The sequence below is a fragment of the Marmota marmota genome, unplaced genomic scaffold (assembly GCF_001458135.2).
Source record: "Marmota marmota marmota unplaced genomic scaffold, marMar, whole genome shotgun sequence".
Classification (NCBI taxonomy): domain Eukaryota; kingdom Metazoa; phylum Chordata; class Mammalia; order Rodentia; family Sciuridae; genus Marmota; species Marmota marmota.
Window position 1 is genome coordinate 9,865,327 of NW_026000000.1, and position 25,195 is coordinate 9,890,521.

General features: G+C 40.9%; 1 protein-coding gene across 2 annotated transcripts in view; it reads right to left on the reverse strand.

Annotated features, from left to right (window-relative positions):
- Alox5 (arachidonate 5-lipoxygenase) overlaps positions 1-25,195 on the reverse strand; it is a 58,899-nt gene that overhangs the window by 18,409 nt on the left and 15,295 nt on the right. For both annotated transcript variants that reach the window (XM_048807536.1, XM_015498921.2), the window contains exons 3-4: positions 20,943-21,024; positions 6,790-6,912 (exon numbers count right to left, since the gene is read on the reverse strand). In XM_048807536.1, coding sequence (XP_048663493.1) covers positions 6,790-6,912; positions 20,943-21,024 — 205 coding nt within the window. The remainder of the gene's footprint in view (positions 1-6,789; positions 6,913-20,942; positions 21,025-25,195) is intronic.

Genomic DNA, 25,195 nt, shown 5'->3' on the forward strand with positions numbered 1-25,195 from the left:
AGGAAAGCCATGTGAGGGCCTTTTGAATCCTTCTGCAGTTCAGCAAATGCTCTGCTCCTTTGTACTGGTCATTCTGTCCCCTAGGAGGGGATCCTTGGGCTGCTCAGGAGAGGTTCACGGGACCATGAAGGCTGGAGACCTTTGTGAGAGTCAGGTTATTTAGGGGATGTGTTGGTGCACGTTGCTGGAGCACAGCCTGGGTAGTGTGGCTGGCTTTGTGGTGACTACACGCCTTGGAGCTGTAGAAAGATGCTCTCCTTGTCTTTTCCTTGCTCTTCCATTGTGGAAAGCAGATCTTTTCCATCCATGCTGAAGGGCAGGCTCCTGCAGCCCCATCAGAACTATAGTGATACAGTCAAGATCAAAGAATGCCCCAGCTCAGCTCCTCTCAACCTCACTATCTCCTTCCTCATCCACGATTAGTCAGTCAGTGCCTTGGGCAGAAACCCTTGTGAAGCTAGAGGAGTATAACCCACTGTGGCATCTGGAATCAGTCTGGATATGGAAAGTGACTTATATCTGTAAGGGAGAGGCTTTTGGAGGCTCCTAAGATCCTGTAGGGGCTCAAGGATGGCTCAGCACTAGATGGTTCCCAGGAATAAGGTCCTATGCCTGGTGGGAGTGTGTGGGGAACTGGCGGTGAGTCATATCTCCCCAGCTGGGTCTCTTTGACCTCAAAACAGAAGGTCAGCACTGAAACAAGGAGGGGTGTGGCAGTAATCAGAGGAAGCCACATATTCAGAAGAAGTGGGGTTGAGAGGAAAAATATTTACATATATCCTAGAGGCAAAATATTTCTATATGGTTATAGACACCTGGAATTTTGGGGACTTTAAAGATCTGTTTTTGTAGAAAAGAAAACCTGCATCCCAGATGTGGCTTCTGGCTTGTTCAAGGTCACATAGCTAGGTAAGGACATAGCAGGTAAAGGCATCGCCAGATAATAACAGGGGCAGGAAATGACACCACAAGGTAGTGAAACAGCCAGGGGAAGATGTGGATTCATACAGATAAAGCCAGATGGGAACCCAGACTGACTCCATGGCTTTCTTCTATGCTGAGCTGCTGGCCTGGGCTGGACACCAGCTGTTGGTGCCAAGAGAGGCAGGAACACTTGCCTCTTCTGCTTCTCCCTGCTCCTTTGCTCCTAACAGCTTCTCCATTTTTCATTTCAGTTTTGCTGTTTGGGGTAGGGGACAAAGCTTACAGAGGAGAGCTGGCCTCCTTCCAGGCACAGCAGGTGGCTTAGAGGAAATAGTTCAGCTACCCAGAAGTAGGGAAGAAACCAAGCTGTGCAGAGCCAGGGGCTCAATGGGGAAGGCCTCCTGGGTGACCTCAGCCACAAGTTTCAGCCTTCTACCATGGGGACTAGTTAATCGTGGACAGAGAAGTACTTCCAAAGCCTGATCCATGGGGGACAAGGGCCCTGGATATATGCTTTCCAGCACATTATCCTCGGGATCCATGAATGCTGAGAGGATCTTCCTTTCAGTCCACCAGGGGCTGCATCAGAGGGTCTCAGACTCTACAATACCCCCACCATGTGCTGAGGGTCTGAACACAAGAATCCTGCATGGGGCTCACAGTTTTTCCAGGCCCAGGAGAGAGGGCAGCTGAGGGGTACAGATCAGCACAGAACATAAGGGTCTGGTCTAAAATTCTAGCCCAAGCACTTCCCAGCCACACAGGCTTGATAAGTCCCTTACTTTCATAGTGCCTTAGTTATCTCATCTCTGAAAAGGACATAAAGATAGCCACTGTCTCACAGGGCTGCCATGATGTACAAAAGCATTGCTAGGTAAAGAGTTTAACAGATATTAGTGACTATTACCATGGTTATCTCTTGTTGTTCATATTAAAGTCTACAGCCCAGGTCCTTGTGTTCTAGGGGACCTGTTTACAAAGTTGGTCTACAGCTAGCAAGTGGTTCTTTCCCTTCCCCTTGTCCCTCTATCTAATTTCTTTGACCCTTTTCTTCCCTTCCCCTGCAATAAACTTTTCATAGAAAAATAACCTTTACCCTTCTGTTCTCTGTCCCTGGTGCTAATACTTCAAAGTGGCCACAGCCAAAGGACCCTAATCATCTCTGATCTCCTCTGATCTGTGGAAACTTCTGACAAGTGATCTGTCCTTTCTTGATTCTAAATGTCTGCCCTCAGTGTCTGTCCCTTGGACCTTGCCCCTGCTTCCAACCCTCATGACCATGCCTGCCCAGGTACAGGAGATACTCCTTGTCCATCTCCTGCCTTGGCAGGCTTAGCCCCACTTCCCTGCACAAGCATCCACTCTGCTCCTCCTAGGTTGCTGTGACTCTTACTTTCACAAAGTGGCCATCTCTTCCCACTCCTTCTGTCCAATCAGCATGGCTAATGCCTATATGCCCTTCAACACTCAGCTTGGGCATCTTCTCTTCCAGAAGCCTTTATTATTTATTTATTTATTTGTTTGTTTTGTCCGATTCCCTTACTCTAGTCTACATATCCAACAGGAATACAGGATCAAGAACTTTGTCTTCTTTGTTGGCCTGCTCCACCCACCCAGGATATGAATCATTCTTTTGTCCAGTGTATCCACCCATTGGTCGTTTTGTAGCCATCTCATCTCAGATAACTGATCAGTTATCAGATTGACTGTAGTGGTATCACAGTGATTGTGGTCAAGTAACCCTTATTTTCGTTAATAAGGGCCCCAAATGCCAAAGGAATGATGCAGATAATTTTAATATGTCAAAGAGAAGCTGCAATGTGTCCCATTTAAGTGACAAGGTAAAAGTTCATCATAGCTGTGTATGCTCAGGAGAAAACACAGTGTGTATATGGTTCAGTACTGTCCACAGTTTCAGGTTTCTACTGGAGCTCTTGGAACATATCCTCCACCGATAATGGGCCACCACGGCATGAGAGGCACTGCTAAAGAATTTTCAATGTTTAGGGGTAGCATTAGTGAAGTTAAGGAACTAACACTCTAAGAATACTTCACTGGCATGGGGTCATCTGGTTTATGAGGTGGAGTGGCAATAACAGGGTAGGGGGTCTTCTTCTCATGCAAAACTCATAGCTCTGCTTTCCAGAGTTATGTGAATGAGTTTCCTCAGCCACCCTCCTTTCCATCCCTTTGTGGTCACTTCTCTTGCCCCAGCCTCTGTGCTATCCCTCTGCCCCCTATTGGCTCTGAATTTTACTTCTCCACTAAAAATCTTCTCCCTCTATGGTGCTCTGTCTCTATTCCCCAGGCTCTTGCCCTTCTGAAGCCTCCCTCTTCTCAAAGGACTGCTCCATTCTCCCCTTTTGAGCAGCTGCCACATAGTTGTCCCTCAATATCTGTGGGAATTGGTTCCAGGATCCAGGACCTGAAGGTTTGTAGATGCTTAAGTGCATTATATAAAATGACTTGGTAATTTGCAAATAACCTATGCACACCCAAGAGCACAGCCCCACAAGCAAAAAGGCGAGGAAATGGTGGCTCAGGCAGGATGGATCCTGGTCTTCAATGCTCCTTGAGTTGAGATCCCCTAACAATTGCCTGGTGGTTGCAGGTTTTGTTGAGAAGCCTGTCTGAATGGCCACACCAAATGCCAAGCAAGGTGTTTGCAATACTAATACTTTAAATCATCCCCAAATTATTTACAATAACTGATATACTGTCAATGCTATTGAAGCAGGCATTGTTCTGCATTGTTAAGGGAATAATGACCAGAAGAAAAAGTTTAGTTTTATGGTTTATTTTTGGGGAAAAATTTCAATTTGCATGTGGTTAGGAATAGGAGGATCAGTTGTATATAACTGTCCTCCTTGAACAAGCAGCAGATGGCTGTCTAGGGACTGTGGGCAGGAGCAGTGGGATTGTTGCTTTCAGACCACATTCCTCTCCTCCCTTCCAAACCTCTGCCTGGTCTTGGCCTCACTCCCCTGTCCCTCACAGGGCTGCCATCTACTGCTATGGCCTTAAAGCTGGCTGCACCCTCTCGGCTTATCTTTTTTAATGACCAAACTTATCTTTTTTAATGTCTTCAATTCTCCCCTCAGAATCTTCCCATTGTGAGCCAAACTCTGACTAGACCCTACACCACATCCTGCATCTGCCCTGTTCCCTGGCCCCTGTGTTCATGGGGCCTCTTCCCCACCTGGGCTTTTCTGGCCCATAAAGGCTGTCAAGGTCAAGCTTCTAAAATGCAGCTCTAACTCCATCACTGCTTGTTTCAAACACTCACACATCTCCCAATTTCCCTGGATGCAGAAGATTCATTCTATTGATGGCAAATATTACAACTGCAGCTTGTGGTAGTGCATTGGATGCTGCCTTCCTGGGAAGATAGCTGTGGTGTGGGTTGGGTGCCTTATGGCCCCTGAACAAGGATGCTTCACACAAGGCCCTTTAAGGAACTGTCCTCCACCAGTCACGTCTGTTGCAAATTGCACAGAGGGTATATGGTTGAGCTTCTCAGTCACCACACTCCAGACTCATGCACATTCTGTACTGTCTGCTCTATCAAGAAGGAAGCTCTCTTTCTCAATTTCCTTTAAAGAGGCCATTCCCTTATCAGTCTCACCAGTCCTGCAATTGAGTTCCATACTTCAAACAGTGAGTGCATAGATGATAAACACACAGGCTGTTCTTCCCTTAAAGCCACCAGGAAGTTTCACAACCCACTGGGCTCCCCAGCAGGCCTGACCTGGCCATGACACACCTTTGTGAACGGTGCTGTCCCCATCACAACATCCTGTCCTGTTGTCAGACCCCCATGTGTGTCTGCTTGGCCTGCAACAAAGCCAGACCAAATGTCCCTTGGCTTTGAAGCATTCCTGGGTCCTATCATTAAGAGAATGCCCAGGTGGAGAGTCTCTTTATGTACTTCTGTCTGAGGGTGCACCTGCTCAATGGCCAGGTGGTGCTGGAGGAGCACCCAGTGGGTCTCACCCCATTATTAAGAATGGGTGAAGACTAGCACTGTCTTTAGGGGTACCCTTCAATGAATCAGCTCAGATGGCTTACATGGCCCCAATTCAGTTTCATAATCCTGAGTAGGAGCTGGGTCTTCTTTTCCAGAGGACAACATCTAGTCTCAGAGAAACTAGACAACATCCTAGGATTGCCCGCACCAGCCAGAGCCCCTCCCCATGTGCGCTCGTAGAGTGGGTTCCTCTGAGTTGCCTTTGCCTCCCTAAGATTCAGCCCACATGGCTCAGAGGAAGGTCCTCTTGTCTCTTGGATCTCATGTGTCTGGGTCCAATGTGCCAACACAGAGTCAGTGCCCAGCTGACTGCCCCAGCTGTGCTGTGTTAGGAGAAGCTGAAGGGCCTATCCCAGGATTTCTTTGCTTTTATTCCTGCCAAACAGCCCCTCATTCAAGAGGCTAAGTGACCAAGATGATGTGGAGCAAGATGGGCTGCAGCAGTACTGAAGGGATGGTGGCCAGTGTGGGTGGGGGGTGTAAGAGCACAGGGGACGAGACTTCACTAGGCCCAGGGACTGGCAGGAGCTTCTTGGAGAAGGGTCTGTTACCCACATACTGGCAAAGAAGCGGGGAAGGGTGTTTGTGGCAGAGAAAACAACATGGGAAAAGTTAGGGGGCCACGAAGATGCCCTATAGATAACTGGATTCGCGTGGCTGAAGCAGCCTGGGCAGGTGTGGAGGAGAAAAGCCTGGGGACGGCAGGTCCACTTGAATGGATCTTAAAATCTAGGTAGACATACCTGGGATCTCACCTGAAATTGGGACAATCACTAAAGGATTTCAGGGAGGAGAGTGAAAGAATTATATTTGCTTTTTTATAAGCAGCCTCCCAACAACTCATGAGCCAACCAAATGCTGTGGAAGCTCAGGGGAGCAGGTGGAAGGATATTTCCAAGAACACTGATACCAGGGAGAGATGATGAAACATCGAGAGCAGGACAAGTTCCCTGAGACCCCAGCACATGGACTTGATCTTACATACAACTGGTATGTGAGGGTAGGTGAGGCCCAGAGAGGCCTCTAGGCCAGTGTTTTCAAGTCTGGTTGCACACTTGAGTCACCCAGGAAAATTTAAAAGATGCCCCAGCAGCAATGCAAAGACCACAGTTCAGTGGACTATATGGGGAGGGGTGGAACAGCATGGAATCTATAATATTCAATGTAGTCGGGATTGAGAACCTCTGGTCTTGGCTGCCGTGAGCCATGAAGGAGATGCATGAGGAGAAGGTACTTGTATCTTGTGTGTGTGTCCTTTCTCCATAGTGAAGGGAAGTCCTGGGAGGTAGCAATACTTGCCCCTAGTGGCCAGATGGGTCACATTCAATTCATTTGACAGAGTTGTCTGAGCACCTATTCTGTGGCAGCTGCTGTGCCAGGCTCCCTGGATACAAAGATAACAATGACCTTAAGAATCACTGAGTAGACATAAGAAAGGCACTGCCTGGCCTTCACGCCACCTCCCTCCTTGCTTCCCTTCCTTTCTTCCATCCTCCACCCAGTGCCTAGACACTGTCCACCTTGATTTGGGTTTCGAGAAGATAAGATGTGGCTGGCAACTGCATGTTCCAAACAATAATGCCCACCCAAGGTGAAAACACAGCAATGCCTGGTGCCTAGAGTCCTCGGGTTACGACTGTGTTAGTACACACGCTGACCTGGGTTAGAGGTTATCTGTGGTAGTACACTGAGAATTCACTCTATGGCCAGGATATAATCAAATGCTTTGGGTGCTGCTCATCCAACCCAAAGCCCCCATGAGGAAAGGAGTAAGAGTCCCATGCCCAGCCCTGGCTTCTGAGGGGCCACCCAGCATCCTTAAGTTCTCAGAAACTCACGCTTTGGAGTAGTTCAGGACAAAGTCCACTCCTTTCTCACTATCAAATTGGATATCCCGGGGCAGATCCTTATGGCATCTGGCGTCGATACTCAAGGGGAAGCCAGGGTTCCACTCCATCCATCTAGCACGAGAAGGGAGAAAACTGGGTTAAACGCTAACCTTTGGTTTGGTCCCATCGGCTGGAGGCTGCCTGTGTTGTCTGCTATGTGAAAGGTGGTGCCTGACATGCCCACTCTACTGACTCTGCATAGACTGAACCTGCATCCAGCAAGATACTGGGACTCCTTTCCAAAGTCCTGTGGCTCTGACCATAACAGGGGGAGATCTGAGACTGGCTTACAGCCAAGGAATAGTGAATGGAGTAGATGTGCACTAGTACATCAAGAACAATAAGGAAGCCTCAGGAGAACTCATGGTTTAGAGGCAACTTCAAACAACAATATTTCCCATAGCAGACGCCTGCCTTGCTGGTCACAGGAGGCAGAAGTGGTTAAGGCTACCAAGCCACAACCAACTTGGATGTTCAGTGTCCTCATAGCTTCGTCAGTGTGCACCCTTGTACTGTGTGCATGTTCTTCATGTGGTGGCCAAGGAAAATGGGACAGTTCTGATGCCTTCACAACAGGACTGCAAGGCAGTGAGAGAAGTGGTGAGGACCCCAGGCACAGACTGTGGAGGGGCTGCTCTTTCCAATCTATGAGCCAACAGCAGGTTTAGAGATTAGTATAATTAAAATTGTTCCCTCCCAAAGTGAACCATGCACTAAATGCAGTAAGAATTTTAAGATCCTGGTGCCCTTGAAAATATCTTGTAGCATTGGACACTTGTGTTTTATTTTCCTACTCTACTTTTCTTTTGTTTATGTATTCACCAACCTGAACTGTGAAAACAAGATAAAAAAAAAATGGTGTTCATTTGGGGGAAGTAAGAATAATAAACTAGTATTTATTTAAAAAACAAAATTTACTCTTTTTTTTTTTTTGATGCCAGGGATTGAACTAAGGGGCACTTAACTACTAAGCTACAACTCTAGGCTTTTTTATTTTTTATTTGGGACAGGGTCTCCCTAAGTTGTTTAGGGCTTCACTACATTGCTGAGGCTGGCTTTGAATTTGCAACAGGCATGTGCCACCATATCCAGTCAAAATTTACATTCTGAGATTTCAGATTTTTCACTTGAACTCCTGACTCTCCTTTTTAATCTCCTGAGGGGAAAACTTGAGAGCATTAAAAAGTCTAGGCTGAGGCAGGAGGATCCTGAGTTCAAAGCCAGCTTCAGCAAAAGTGAGGTGCTAAGCAACTCAGTGAGACCCTGTCTCTAAATCAAATACAAAATAGGGCTTAGGGATGGTGCTCAGTTGTTAAGTGCCCCTGAGTTCAATCCTCAGAATACCCCATCCCCAAAAAAGTCTAAAATACTTTTAGTAAGATCTTCTGTTTTACTGTTATGAAACTCCTCATGTTTTTCATGGTATTCTGAGCCCAGAGAGTCTCTCTAGGATCATAAGAAGTAACCAGGAACCAGACAGAGTCCCTCCAACAACAAAGGAGTTGTGGAAAGTGCTTTCTGTTACATGGCACCTTGCATTTCTAACTTATATTGCATCGTTCTAGTTTCTTAGATTTAATAACATTCTACTTCCTTAATTTTTTTTATTATTTGTATGCTGATGCTAATAAGAGAAAAATGTGGACAAGTAGGCAAATAATTTTCTTTCATTTTGGAAAATGACTCAAGGTATCTCCAATATAGGTCTAAAATTGAGCCAGTCATTTGGGAGCCCCACTGGTAGTAACTACCTATTAGATAATTATCATTAGTCATGCCAATTTAAATTACTAATGACTTCCTCCTTGTCACTGGGTAGCTTTTGAGCTCTAATCAACATTAAGAACTTATTGGACCTATATTTTTCAGTGATCCCCAAAATAACCATGCAGCAGACAGCATTTACATTTTAAGTTGAGAGTTTACTTAGAAGAGAAGTTGGGAACATTTACTCAACAGACAAAATTTTCTCTCTGTCTGTCCTTCCTCATTCTCCTTGGGATGCAGCACCAATGGGCAGAAATACCCCACTCTGAAAGGTTAAGAGATGATGGGGCCCAGCATATAGAGATGGGACAGTTTGCCAGCAAGTTTGCTACTGGCCCCCTGGAACCAAACTCCTATGCTCCTTCTGCTATGGCCTGAGACATCCTGACAGGCTGACCCACAGGAACCAAAGGCCTCACACTCAGACAAAAATAGGCAAAGAAAAAAAATTATACTCCACTAAGGAAGATCAAGAGGAACGACTAGGCAGAAGTAAGGAAGAAGCAGGAAAGACATTTGTGTGTGTGTGTGTGTGTGTGTGTGTGTGTGTGGAGAGAGAGAGAGAGAGAGAGAGAGAGAGAGAGAGAGAATAACTTAAGGAGATGCAAATAATACAATTCAATGTAAAAAAGAAGACTTTCCCAGACACAAATATGGTTTCTAAGTTAAGAATTTAATATGGAAAAATACGGTCTCCTAGAAGACAAAATCAATTCATTCTAGAATTATTGAGCACCTCTTAGGGCAGGAAGTGTTACATGCACAAATAGAAGGAAATGTAACAAATGCAGAGCAGAATTACAAAGAAATTGAAATCAAGAGTGAAACTATGAGAGAAATGAAGCCCAAACACAGAAAATTTTAAATGCAAACAATAAGAAGTCCAGAATGAGAGAGGAACACATGGAGAAGTTTTTTTTAAAAAATCAAAGAAATAGAAGAAAACATCCTTAAACTGAAAAAATGATTTAAATATTCTCAGTTCCAGGAAAAAATTATACTTGTTACTATATTTCTCATGTATCACACTGAAGTTAGGAAGGCCATGTCATTTGGGAGCCCCACTGGTAGTAACTACCTATTAGATAATTATCATTAGTCATGCCAATTTAAATTACTAATGACTTCCTCCTTGTCACTGGGTAGCTTTTGAGCTCTAATCAACATTAAGAACTTATTGGACCTATATTTTTCAGTGATCCCCAAAATAACCATGCAGCAGACAGCATTTACATTTTAAGTTGAGAGTTTACTTAGAAGAGAAGTTGGGAACATTTACTCAACAGACAAAATTTTCTCTCTGTCTGTCCTTCCTCATTCTCCTTGGGATGCAGCACCAATGGGCAGAAATACCCCACTCTGAAAGGTTAAGAGATGATGGGGCCCAGCATATAGAGATGGGACAGTTTGCCAGCAAGTTTGCTACTGGCCCCCTGGAACCAAACTCCTATGCTCCTTCTGCTATGGCCTGAGACATCCTGACAGGCTGACCCACAGGAACCAAAGGCCTCACACTCAGACAAAAATAGGCAAAGAAAAAAAATTATACTCCACTAAGGAAGATCAAGAGGAACGACTAGGCAGAAGTAAGGAAGAAGCAGGAAAGACATTTGTGTGTGTGTGTGTGTGTGTGTGTGTGTGTGTGTGGAGAGAGAGAGAGAGAGAGAGAGAGAGAGAGAGAGAGAATAACTTAAGGAGATGCAAATAATACAATTCAATGTAAAAAAGAAGACTTTCCCAGACACAAATATGGTTTCTAAGTTAAGAATTTAATATGGAAAAATACGGTCTCCTAGAAGACAAAATCAATTCATTCTAGAATTATTGAGCACCTCTTAGGGCAGGAAGTGTTACATGCACAAATAGAAGGAAATGTAACAAATGCAGAGCAGAATTACAAAGAAATTGAAATCAAGAGTGAAACTATGAGAGAAATGAAGCCCAAACACAGAAAATTTTAAATGCAAACAATAAGAAGTCCAGAATGAGAGAGGAACACATGGAGAAGTTTTTTTTAAAAAATCAAAGAAATAGAAGAAAACATCCTTAAACTGAAAAAATGATTTAAATATTCTCAGTTCCAGGAAAAAATTATACTTGTTACTATATTTCTCATGTATCACACTGAAGTTAGGAAGGCCATGTCATTTGGGAGCCCCACTGGTAGTAACTACCTATTAGATAATTATCATTAGTCATGCCAATTTAAATTACTAATGACTTCCTCCTTGTCACTGGGTAGCTTATGAGCTCTAATNATATATATATATATATATATATATATATATATATATGGTTTTATTCAGCGAAAAAGATAAACGAAGCTATGTCATTTTTGAGAACATGGATACAGCTGGAGAAAGTTGTGCTAAGTGAAATTAGTCAGACTCCAAAAGTGAAGGGTCTTAAGTTTTCTCTCATATATAAAAGCAAGAGAGAGAAAAATAAAGAAAGAGAGGAAGGGGGTCAGAGGAGGGAAGAAAAGGGAGGAAAAGAGGGCATGGGGGAATGAAATAGACCAAATTATGCTCTGTGCATGTATGGATATATCACAATGAATCCCATTATTATGTGTAGTTAAAATTACAAGAAAACAAAAAACTTACAAGGTCGTGCTGTGACGTGTCTCATTCCCCAAAGGTTCACATGTTGGAAGCTTACCCCAGTGTGCTTTAAGAGGTGGGGCCCAGGGGAAAGTCCTTAGGTCAGTAGGGACTCTGCTCTCATAACTGGATTAATGCTGTTTCCAGGGAGTGGGTCAGGTCTCATGAGATCAGATTAGTTCTAAAGAGAGCTGGTTTTGTTGTAAAGTGAGGCCATTCACACTTTGGTCCCTTCTGCTCATGTTGTTTTTCCTTTCTGATTCTCTGCCATGTTGTCATATAAAGGTTCCTCACCAGGATGCTGGTGCTATGTGGTTTAGGCACACCAGCTACCAAAATTATGAGCCAAATAAACCTCTTTATAAGTTAACTGGCCTCAGATAGCTTATCATAAAAACATAAAATGAACTAATATAGGTAACTGTATTATTTCCTCCATCTTAAAGATGAGGGAATTGAGGCCCACAGTACCCAATTGTGGGAGCTGAGCCCCGCACGCACTCTGCTCCAGGCCCATGCACCCAACTGCCATCCTGTGCCAGCTGTGTGCTTTGGGTGCCATTCCCAGTGAGCATCAAAGAATGTATTATGTAATAAACGATGCTGGGAAAGTTTGGCTCCTACTTTACATCATGTACAAAGATACAGGGTAGATGAATTAAGAGTCTAAACTAAAAACAAAACTATAAGAGTATCAGGCAAATACATAGAAGTATTTGGGTAATATTGGCATGTGGAAGATTTTATTAAGCAAAGTAGGAAGCTCCAAGGTTATAAAGGATAAACAATACATATTAGTTTAACTAGATAGGGCAGAGGGGTGGGAGGGGAAGGGGGGCAGGGGATTATCAAGGATGGTGGAATGTGATAGACATCATTATCCAAAGTACATATATGAAGATACAAATTGGTGTCAACATACTTTATATAAACCAGAGATCTGAAAAATTATGCTGTATATGTGTAATAAGAATTATAATGCATTCTGCTGTCATTTATTATTTAAAAAATCAATTAAAAAAGAAAATTTTAAAAAACTGAAATATTTTGTGACAAAAGCAAACAAATAAATAAAAAATGCTATACATATAGCAAAGAGAAACTACACTTACATATAAGTAAGAGCTCCTACAGATATTAAGACAAGAACTCACAGAGAAATAAAGCATACAAACAGGCAATTTAAATAACAGGCAATGGACAGGAGAATGCAGATTAAAAACAACACTAAGGTCTCAGGGATTTTTCAATTGTCAAATATTGAAAGGATAGACGTCATAAGTTATTGGCAAAGTTATCAGAAAAAGTTTTCTTTTTTTACACAATCAATAGGACTGAAAACATTATAATATTTCGTAAAAAGAATTTTTGTCAGTATTTCTTACAATAAAAAGTGCTGACTTGACCCATCAATGGAAGTTTTGGAAATGGACCTGCTAGTGAAGCACCAGTACATAAAAATGTTTGTACAGGTTGCCTCTTTGCAGCACTGTTTGCAATGTCCAAAACCAACATACACACAAAAGGGAAACCCGCTGAATGTCCATCATTAGGGGAATGGTTGGTTGAGTTTACGGTACATCCACATGAAGCAAGAAATATGTGGCAATTTACAAAGAGGAAAACAATGAGATAGTATTTCACACCTGCATAAGATGAACAAGAATTAAAATGTCTCAAGATGGGAAGTGTGCTGATGATGTAGGTAAACAGCAACCATCAGGGACATCTTCCAAAGGTATAATTTGGCAGAACCTCTTGGAAAAACCAGTCTTCAATATCTAGAACACTTAAAACATGTGAGGTTTGCAACCCTGCATGTTTACTTCTAGTAAAATTCCCTAGTGTAACTCTCCCAGGAGAACACAGAAATATATGAAAGAAATAGCAGGAAAGATAAAGACAGCCCACATTCTCACCAACTGAAGAGCCAATGAGCATAGAGGATTATGCATACAATGGTACGAGGCTGGGAATGCATCTTGGTAGGAAAGCCCCTGCCTAGCCTGAGAGAGAGCCTGGGTTCACTTCCTAGCACTGCCAGGCAAAAATCATACAATGGTTGGCTATACAGAAGTCAAAATTAAGGAACGACATCTATCTGTGTCTGCTGGATGCTCTTCAAACATAGAGGTGAGTGAAAATGAGAGGCAACAGATAGATTAGGTTAAATGATGTGTATAGCAGAATACACAAACTGCTGCTGGGAGTGTGCTTGGGCATCACATTCACAGTCGCGGGCCGCAGGGATACAAATTGGCTCAGCTGCTCTCTCTCCGTGCATTATTGAGCCAGGGAAGCAGGCCAGCTGGATATGTGGCTTTCTGATTTATTGGGGACTATTCTTCATCATTCTTCCAAACTCTTATATAGAAGCCTGAGAATTTATGTGAAAGAGGAACTCCAGGATTGTGCAGATCACACAAAGTTCAGTATTTCCTGAAGGGAAGCAGAGGAAGGAGTCTGAGAAAGGTTGAAGAGTGGAAGGAGAAAGAAAAGAATGACAATTAGGCCTAAGAAAGGAGCAAAATATCTCACCAAAAAAAAAAAATCCTCTAGTCCTCTCCACAAATCCTAGATTGTGATGATGTTAAACAGCTTCCAAAGAATGTTGGTGGATGAGTAGAGAGCAAATCTATTCAGGTTCCCACTAACTACGACTCAGGTACTAAGGCTGATTACAAATTAAATTAATCTCATGGACTAGTTTTGAACTCCTGGGCCCAAGGAATTTTCCCACTTCAACCTTGAAAATATCTGAGACTACAGTTTTGCACCACTATGCCTGGCGTGGCGTCTGTCAATAACTAGAAGTTCTTCATTTTGAGATAGGTGAACTTGTCAATTCTTTCCCTTACAGTTTAATATGTTTTTGAGTCTTATTTGAAAAAAAATAAATTTAACCTGGAGACAATGAAGAAGAATCTAACAGTCTAAAAGTTTTATAGTTTTGCCTTTAACCTTTCAAGTCTAACCAATCCCCAAGATGAATTTTCTGAATGACAAGAGGTACAAACCAAGTTCTTCCTCTGCATTTCCTCCTCTCTCTTTCCTCCACATTGGCCTCTCTCCTTCTTCCAGATGGACATGCAGCACCCAGGAACATTTATCAACAGTGTCCTCTTTACCATATCAAGCATCCATGGATGTATGGCTCTGTTTCTCATTTCTTTATTCTGTATTGTGGAAATGTTCCTGACATAAAGGGGATTCAGCTAAAGGTTTTGAGGTTGGGGCAATCACATTCTCAGTGGAGTGGCTGCTCAAGCAAAGGATAAAGGAGGAAGAGCTAGGAGATGAGATGCTTTTACAAATTGGAAAAGTTGAAAGAAAGATGCGGGGGATGGTATTCAGAAATTAAAAGTATATGTTGGAAACGGGAACACCAGCCAGGCTGGTGATTAAGTTAATTGTGCTGCATTCATGCAATGGAATATACTAACATGAACACTAGAAGGATTTTAAAAATGTGGGGAAATGATTCTGCTGTACTGCTAAAATAAAGAGAAGGTTGTAATGTCATCTGTACAGCACAATCCCAACTCCCCTCACCCCCAAAAAATAAATGAATAAGAAAAGGTGAAAACACCTGACAGTGAATTATAGGTATTTTTCTGTTTCTATATTATTCCTCTTCTTTTGCTTTATTGAATTGAAAACAAACCTCTGATATACTATACATTCCTTGAAGGAAGTATTGAGGAATTTGTAAAAAGGTATAACACTCAAGGCTGTAAGAGTCCAGGCGACCATGCTCTCACTAGAATGTTCAGAATGATTCCTTCCACTTCATTCTCTTGGAAGGAGTCATACATTGAAATATTTCCAGGAACCAAAGCAGGAAGCAAAATGGGAGAAGCCTTGGTACAAAAAACAGAAAGGTGTAGCTTAGGGAAGGTTGGAGCACAGAAGCCCAGCTGACTCAAACCTCCATAACAGCCCACCCAACACAGAGACTGGAGACAGCCCACAGTGACCTGCTTCCAGAGGAGCAATATTGATCATGTGCTTTTATTGCTTAAGTAGTTTTACTGAGATACAATTTTTATACTGCAAAATTCATCCCTCAAATTTACACAATTAGGTGGGGTTTTTAGTGTATTTACAGACTGTGCAACCATCATTATAATCTAATTTTGGAATATTCTTACTCCATAAAGAAGTCTTGTCACCATTAATAGTAACTCCTCATTCCCCATCCTCAAATCAGCTTTAGGCAATCAGTAACAACTACTCTGTTGTATAGGATTGCTTATTCTGGGCATTTCATAAATATAAAATCAAACCAACACTGAACATGGTATGGTGATATATGCCTGTAATTCCACCAACTGGAAGGCTAAGGCAGAAAGATCACAAGTTCCAGTCCACCTTATGTGAATAAGCAAGACCCTATTTCAAAATAAGAAATAAAAATGGCTGGGATGTAACTCAGCAAACTCAGTAGTAAAATACTTCAGGGTTCAACCCCAGAATCACCACCAAAAACAAAAATACAATCACAATATGTGTTTCTTGGAATAACCCTTTCATTCAGTATATTGATTTTTGAGATTCATTCATTTTTAATGCTAGATTATGTCCTACTTTATGTATATAATATCTTTGGTCAGTTAATGGAATTCAAGTTGCCCTCACTTAATTCAAGTCCCTTGTTAAATATATGATTTGCAGATATTTTGTCCTGTGGATGGAACACAGACCCATGCATGCTAGGTTAAGTGTTCTACCACTGAGCTACACCCCAATCCCTGATTCATTATTCTTGGGTAGACATCTAGGAATAAAATCACTGGAGCAGAGCTCAGCTTAAGATACCGAGGAACTTCCCAACTGTTTCCCCCAAGTGGCTACATTGCTTTCCATTCTACCAGTGGTGTATCAGAGCTCCCATTTCCCCACATCTCCATCCACACTTGTTATTTTCGTAATTATTATTTTACCCATCATAGAGGATGTGACTTGCTATCTTGTGCATTTGATTTTCATTTTCCTGATGACTAACAATGTTGAACATTTTTCATGTTTTTATTTACCATTAACAAATTTTGTCTGGAGAAATGACTACTTAGAGTCTTTGCTGATTTTCAGATTGAATTATTTCTATTTTTAAAAATTGAGTTGTTAGAGTTCTTGATATATTCTGAATCCAAGTCCCTTGTTAAATAAATGATTTGCAGATATTTTTCCATTCTGTGAGTTGTCTTTTTCACTTTCTTGATGTTTCTTTAAAATATAGAAGTTTTAAATTTTGATAAACTGGGCTATTTTTTTTCTATCTGTGCTTTTGGTGAAATACAATTTTCTACTGTAAAATTCATCCCTCGAATAGCTCCAACTGGGCTATTTTTTTTTTCTATCTGTGCTCTTGGTGTCCTATCTAAGAGGTTTTGCTGAACCCAAGAGTAAAAAGACTTACTCCTATGTTTTCTAAGAGTTTTATAGTTTTAGCTTTTCCATTTAGTTTGATGAGCTATTTTGAGTTGATTTTTAATTTTTCCAGCATTATTGAAATATTATTCCAATACCATAAAATTCACCTATTTCAAGTGTACAAGGCTTTTTAGTATATTTACAGATGTGTGAAACCATCACAATAGTCAATTTTAGAACATTTCCATTACCCATAAAAAAACCCTGTATCTTTTAGCAGCTATATCTTTTATCACCACTCCTGCTCCTCCCCAGTTACTGCTATATTTTAGGTAAGCGTTCCCCAAAGATCTATGGGTTAAGGCTTGGTCCCCAGCTGTGGCATTATTTGGAATTAGTGGAAACTTTAAGGAGTGGGATCTAGTGGAAGAAAGTCTGGTCATTGGATGTGTGCCTTTGAAGGGCATATTGGGACCCAGGACCCTTTTTGCTTCCCAACTGCTCTGAGGTGAGAACCTTTGCTCCACCATCCCCTCTGTTCCATGATGTGCTGCTTTGCCATAGGACCAGAAACAGTGGGGTCTCCTGACTGTAGGCTGAAACTTCCAAACAGTGAGCCAAAGCAAACCTTTCTTAGGTTGATTATCTCAGGTATTTGGTTGCAGTGATGGAAAGCTAACTGACAATCACTGGTCTGCTTTCTGTCTTTAAAGATTTCCTTGTTTTGGATATTTCATATAAAAGGAATAATATAACAGATGACATTTTTGTAGCTGGTTTCTTTCACTTAACAAAATGTTTTCAAGGTTTATATTATGCTGTAATGTAAACCATGTTGTATCATCTGTTGGTACTTTATTCTTTTTTATGATCAAATGATATAGATATGTCAGTTAATGGGCATTTGGTTTGTGTATACCTTTTGGCTATTATGGATAATACTGTAATAAGCATGCACATACAAGTTTTAATGTGGACATAAGCTTTCATTTATTTTTTACCCCTATTTTTATGATGTTCATTTTTTATTGGTTCTTTTTAGTTAAACACAACAGTAGAATCCATTTTGATGTAATTATGCAAGCATGGAACATATCTTATTCTAATTAGAACCTCGTTCTTATGGACATATATGACGGTAAGATTCACTGGGTATATGCCTAGCAGTGGAATTGCTGGGTCATATGGAAACTCTCTGTTAAAACAGTTTGAGGAACTATCAGATTGTTTTCTGAAGCAGCTGTACCATATTACATTCCCACAAGCAACATGTGAGGGTTCTGATTTTTCGCATCCTCATCAACCATTGTTATCGGAATTTTTGATTTTTCCCCATCCTAGTGGGTCTGAAGTATTTTCTCAATGTGGTGCTGATTTCCCAGATTACTAACCTGTCAAGCATCTTTTCATGTGTTCATAGTCCATTTGTATATTTTCCTTGGAGAAATAGGTATGCAGATCCTTGCCTACTTTTTAACTGGGCCACATGTCTTATATCAAGTTTAAGTCTATTATCAAATATATGATTTATAAATATTCTTTCTCATTCTGCACTGTCTACTTTCTTAAGTGTCCTTTGAAAAATAAATATTTATAAATGTGACATTATCAATTTTCTTTTATTGCTTATGCTTTGGATGTTATTTGGATGTTATTTCTAAGAACCCTTTGGCAAATTTAAATTCACAAATGGTTTCTTCACAGATTTTTATAGTTTTAGCTCTTACAGTTAGTATTGATGCATTTTGAGTTGATTTATGTAAATGTGTATGTGGTGTTAGGTAAGGGTTCAACATCTTTCTTTCTTTTTCTTTTTTTTTTTTTTTTTGCATATTGGCTGTCCAGTTTTCCCAGCACCATTTGTTGAAAAGACTATTCCATTGAATTTTCTTGCTGCTTTTGTAAAAAAAAAAAAAAAAAAAAATCAATTTACCGTAAGATGTATAAGGGATTATTTCTGAACTTTCAATTCTAGTTCATTGAACTTTAAGTTCTATTCCATTGATCAATATATCTATCCTATGTCTGCAACACATTCTTCTTTTCCTTTTTCTTCTTCTGTTCTTCTGTTTCTTTTCTTCTTTCTTTTTTCCAGGACTGGGGATTGAACTCAGGGGCATTCTACTATTGAACTACATCTGAAGTTCTTTATTTCTATTTTTAAATTTTGAGACAGACTATTGCTAAGTTGTCCAGGTTGACCTGGAACTTGTGCCTCCTGCCTCAGCTTCCAAGTAGCTGGGATTACAAGCATGTGCCACCACACCAGGCCAATATCACATTTTCTTGAGTACCATGGCTGTATAGTAATTTTGGTATTGGGAAGTGTAAGTCCTACAACTTTGTTTTCTTTTAGCTTTTAATTGCTTAGGGTATCTGGAGTCTTTTGCATTTCCATCTGAATTCTAGCTGGCATTTGATAGAAATTGCACTGTATATGTATATCATTTGGGGTAATAGTGCCATTTTAACTAAAATTAAGTCCTTTGATGAACACGAGATATATTTCACCTTATTAAGGTCTTTTTCAAGTATTTTCAACATTGTTTTAGAGTTTCATTGTATAAGTCTTGGACCACTTTTGTTAAATTTATTCATAAATAGTTTACTCATTTTGACATGGAAATCTTTTATTTATTTTTATTTCCAGATTGTTGGTTGCTAGAATATAGAAAAAAATAATTGATTTTTCTACATTTATCTTTCAGCTTTTAACTTTGCAGTGTTAATTTCTTCTAACCGCTTTTTCTTTCTTTCTCTTTTGGTGATTCTCTTAGGGTTTTCTATATGAACAATTGTGTCATCTATGAATGGTTTTTACTTATTGTACTTATTGTACTCCAGTATAGGTATCTTTATTTCTTATTTTTCTTCAGTTACTAACCTGGATAGACCCACCACCTAGTGCAAGATTGAACAGAAGTGGCAAATGGCACATCATTATCTTGTTCCTGAATCTTAGGTGAAAACATTCAGTGTTACCCAAGACACTGATGTTAACTATGAGTTTTATGTAGATGTCATTTGTCATGTTAAGGGAATTCTTTTTAATTACTACTTAGTATTTTTATCATGAAAACTTTTTTTAAAAAAATTTTTAAATTCTTTTTGTCTATCTATAAAATGGGGTTGTAGAGTGGTTTTTGTTGTTGTTGTTCTTTTGTTTTGTTTTTCTTTATTGATACAATATATTATTAGAACAATTGATTTTGGGGTGTTAAACCAAACTTTTTACCTGGGCAAAGGACTATCTATTCATATTGAATAGTTCCTTTTATATACGGATAAATTTGGTTTGGCAGTATTTTGTTGAAAATATCTACACCGATATTCATATGAGATTTTAATATATTATTGATCATTTCTTATGCTTTCTTTGTCTGATTTGATATGATACCTATGAATGGTTTTTACTTATTGTAAAAACCATGATGAGTTTATGCAAGATTGGTATTAATTTCTTAAATATGCGACAGAATTCAACCAGTGGAGCCTTCTGAATCTGGGTTGTTATTTGTAGAAATTTATAAAATTATTAATCTCTTTCCTTATGAGTTATTTATTCAAATTATCTAGTTCTTTCTAAGTCAGTTTGATAGTTTGATATTTATCTAGGATTTCAACTAAGTTGACTAATTTGTTGGCATACAGATATTCATGCTGTTCCCCCCTCCTTTATTCTTGCAGTACTAGGGATTAAATTCAGGGGTGTACCACCGAGCTACACCCCCAGGCCTTCATCATTTTTTATTTTTATTTTAAAACAGGGTCTTGCTAATTTTCTGAGGCTGGCCTTGAACTTGTCAACCTTCTGACTCAGTTTTCCAAGTAGCTGAAATTACAGGCATGTACCACCATGCCTGGCAGTATTCTTTTTTTTATTATTATTATTAAATCTAATCTCTGTGATTGTTATTGACTTTTTCCTTCTCATTTTGAATCTTATTAATTTGAGCCCTCTCTTTTTCTTGGTCAGGGAAATAAGGTTTGTCAGTTTCATTATAGATCATGTATCACTTACATGTATGAAGTATTATTAGAAGACACAAAAGCTGAGGGCAACCCCTGTCACAGCAGGTGGGAGAACTTCAGATAAACTGGAGTTTTTGCTACCATCTTCCTGCTACAGACAACATGGTTGGTCTCACGATTTTTCCACAAGTCTCTTCCTCTTCACCATTTCTGCCTAAAATGGTAGGTAATGTGAAGCTTGGTGATTCACCACCACTGAGAGCTGGTGCCTTCGTGACTTACCTGCAGATGAGGTCATAAGCCATGATCAGGGTTTATCTAACACTGTGCACCTGAGAGGGAAGAAACCATGGCGCATGGCCAACTTGATCTAACGTCATAACTCACCGGTACTGTTTTTGCCGCGTTTCCAATTCTTTACGTCTGTGCTGCTTGAGAATGTGAATTTGGTCATCTCGGGCCAATTTTGCTGTGAAAGAAGAATAAGTATAAAAGAAGTCGTAGAAAAAAGGGTAACAATGTCCAATGTTCATGTTTTCTTCAGACTCCATCCCACACTGCGTGTTTTACTTGTGCCATCTAATTTATGCCTCATAACACACCCTCATTTTATGGTTAAGAAATGGAGCCTTGGGGAGGTTGAATAGCTTTCTACCCAAGATCACGCACTTCATTAATGAATTTGCAACGCAAGACTCAAATCTTGTGCTCTAAGTCATTCCCTTTACAAAAGGCAATTCCATTTCTTCATCCTCCTGCCCAAACACTCAGCAAAACTTTGGATGATCATAGAATCAACCTAATGCATGAGTCAGACTTGGTTCTCATTGGTCTCTATAGGGCTGGGTCAATGATTCTCTGCCTCTCTGTGGCAGGTGCAGTGTGTCCCATTTCTGGCTTGCTGTGTATTTCTACCTGGGGACGCTCACCTTCCACTGGGCCCCTCATTGCCTCTGCAGGAATCCTGGGGCTCCTGGTACAGAGCTCCTTGCTCACATCAGGGAAGACATTTTCTGGTCTTTGGTGGATATTTTAAAAACACAGAATATCCCTGAAATTCTTATGCTGAACCAAAATGGCAGCTTATATAGAGATTTATTATTGCCCTAGAGAACAGCAGGACCCACAGTTCTTAAATCCATTTATTTGCTTCATTAAGAAATGTACAACTTAAAACCCAACATACAGATGAGGACCCTGTCTCATTCCCTGTGTTGCCTAAACACAGGAGACTGAGAAGGAAGCTTTCTCCTAAAACACTGTTGGGTCTTAGGCTGTGGGCATTAAAGGAAACTCTCCCAGACTTGGACTTAGTTCTTTATACTTAAAGCTGTGTGACCCAGAGCAAGTTGTCTTGGTTTCCTCACATGTAAAATGGACATAAAAATGCTCACTTCTCAGGATGCTGGTGGGGATTTAGTGAGAGAATACAGTAAAGCACTCTACAGTGTTGGCACCTGATAAATGCCCAATAAATGGGAATTATGGTTTTTTTTCACCATGCTAATAACCAAAGTGGGTCTGAGGTTTTCCTTCCTGCCTCTAAGCCTAGGCATCAAAGGTGGCTCATCTCTTGGCCGGTCCTGCTGTCATCTCATTTCAGGAGTTTGGCAGTTGGCTAAAGGCAATTCACTTCCCAGGTCCTTTAGAGCACATTAGATCATATCATGATTGTGTTTGATACCATTATTTAAGGTAAAGATGGTGAACAGAGTCATTAGAACCCTAAGAATGAGGAGCCCAGATTTCTTGAAAAGGATATGATCATGTATAATATAATTAGCACACTAAAATACAACACACTCTGTGGTGAAGGATCCAGTTTTATTAATTTCCATTCGACCAAACACTGATATTTTTGTAATATTCACTAAAAACTAGGGGCTGGGGTTGTGGCTCGGTGGTAGAGTGCTTGCCTACCATGTGTGAGGCACTGGGTTCCATCCTCAGCACCATATAAAAATAAATAAAGGTATTGTGTTCACCTACAATTAAATATATATATATATATATTAAAAAACTAATTACTAGAAAAATAAAATTAAAAAACAAACCAAAGGTGAGGGAAGAATAGGGAAAGATTGAACAATGGGCGTCAAGGTACAGTTAAATAGAAGAAAGAAGCTCTGGAGTGCTATTGCACAGTATGTTGACTATATTGTATATTTCAATAAGTTAAATGAAGGGATTTGGAAGTCTTCACCACACACACACACACACACAAAAAAAGTGATAAATATTTGAGGAGGTAAATATGTTCAACCTGACTTAACCATTACACAACGTTTACATGTTTAAACAATGTTTACATGATGACATAATATTTAAAGGACATATTCATGATACATATATATCAAACATTACATGATATCCCATCAATATGTACAACTTTTTATTTTTGTGTAGCAGTAAAATTAAAAAAAAATAAACCAAAGACATTCAAAATTCAAGTCCTGTTTTCTATTATTAGATGTGACAGTCATAAAACTACTCTGTCAAGTTGCTATAAAAGTTTCCAAAACATAACTGGGTGCAGTGGCACCTGCCTGTAATCCCAGCAGCTCAAGAGGACAAGTTCAAAACCAGCCTCAGCAACTTAGCAAGGCCCTGAGAAATTTAGCAAGACCCTGCCTCAAAATGCAAAATAAAAAGGACTGGGGATGTGGCTCAGTGATTACATGCCACTGGGTTCAATCCCCAGTACCCCCCAAAAAAAAAAATCCAAAATGCCTACTCTCAGTCTCTATCCTTACCATATTGCAAACTTGTATCCAACAGTTCTGAGATCACTCCAAGAACTCTCTGGCTCATTTCATCTCATTTCAGGCTGAGGACACTCCATTCTGAAGCCTGAAACCAGGGTTCAGAGAGGAAGATTATGGGGACACCCCAGAATTCTCCCCGGGAAGGTAGAGGCAGCCAGCATGGGAAGCTCAAGACCACTGAAGGGGAGATGGCATGAATTGTAACAATGACTGCTCTCACGGGCTGCAGGAAGCACTGCTGGGGTTCCTCTTTGCTAATCTACTTCAAAGAACCAGCCTATCTCTTGGTTGCCTCAGCTCTGAAGAGTTGCACTTCTTCAACTTCATGATATGAATAAATCAGAACATTTGCAGCTGCAACGTGGTAAGTGTCACAAAGAGAATGGCTGTTTCTCCAGGCCCTGAGAGTCTTGGAAACTCCATGACTGCTGGGACTTCTGGGGGTATGGCAGTATGATGCACCCTGGATGACTGTAGCAGGGTTCAGGGGAAGTACCCAAGCACTGATATGAGTGCCTGAAGGAAGCTGCCTCTTCACACTGATGTCTGGGTGCTTGAGATAACTGAGACAGTACTCTGACTTTTTTTGTTGCAGAGGTGAAATGTTAGATTTAAGAGGCTATCATGTGGCAAGTGACAGAAGTACTTGTGGGCTGTGCCCCATTCTTCCCAGGTTGTTCAAAGGTTTGGCTGTTGTGCCACATGGTATATTAATAAAACCCACCAATTCTTTGACATTCCTTCCATTGGGTGTTGACAACTCTTCCCTTTGAGTCTAGGTGGGCTTTGTGACTACCCAGAACACCATGCCACTTCGAGGTCTGGGACAGAAGAGATTGACAGCTTTTACTTCCTGTCCCTTGTAATACTTGCCCTTGGAAGCTGGCATGTAAGAAGTACAGCTACTCTGAGAAGACTCAAAGAATAAATTTGCCATGTTGAGACAGAGGCCATGGAGCCCTGAAGTGCTAGACAATATAAGAAAAGAACCTTCTGAGAAGTGAATCTTCCAGCTCCCGCACTGTCAGCTGATGCCACAGAGGCCACAGGAGAATTGCCTCATGAAGCTTTTCCCAAATGCCAGACCCACAAGATTATGAGCAAAATGTATTGGCTGTTTAAAGCTGCTAATATGGCTTGTTACCTAGAAATAAAGTATAACTCCAGAGACAGCTTCTCTTTGCCACTTGAGACCCACCCTCCACCCTGTCCTGTCCTTGAAGATGAAGGAAATAGATTGTATCAATGGGCTTCCCATTGGGCTCAGCCACTGAGACCGTGAGCAGAGTGGAGGACTTGGAGGGAATAGGGAATGGCTGTGTCCTCCCTGCTTTCCTCTGTGGTATCTCCCAGGGTGTCTGCCTTTCTGCTGTGGGCCACAGCTTCTCCATGGGAGCTGTCTCCTGGATACTCCTCTTCTGCATTATTCTGTGATTCTTTCCCTCCCCCACCCTCTTAGGATTGTTATGCTGATGGCCACACACACACACACAGATGTGGCCCCTCTGCACACTGTCCCACACTTTTCTAAAGTCCCTTTCTTAAACCCTCCTTAATCTGACAGTTACCTCTGTTTCTTTTTTGGAATAGGTACAGGATCTGAGGGAAGAAAGACTTCACAACCAAAAAGAAGCACCCTGTCTACAACTTTCCACATTCAGGCCACACACACAAAAAAAATAATTTTGGGACATAGAGGACAAAAATCCTCCCATTCCCAAACCTCCAAGACATTTTCTTGGTACATCAAATTCCACATGAGAAGCAACAGCATATGGTCTGATAATAAAAATGCATCAAGTAGAGAACATTTCTTTTTTTGCCTCTATTTACATATCAACAAGGTAGGTAATAATCTTCCCTGTCTCACCTTCC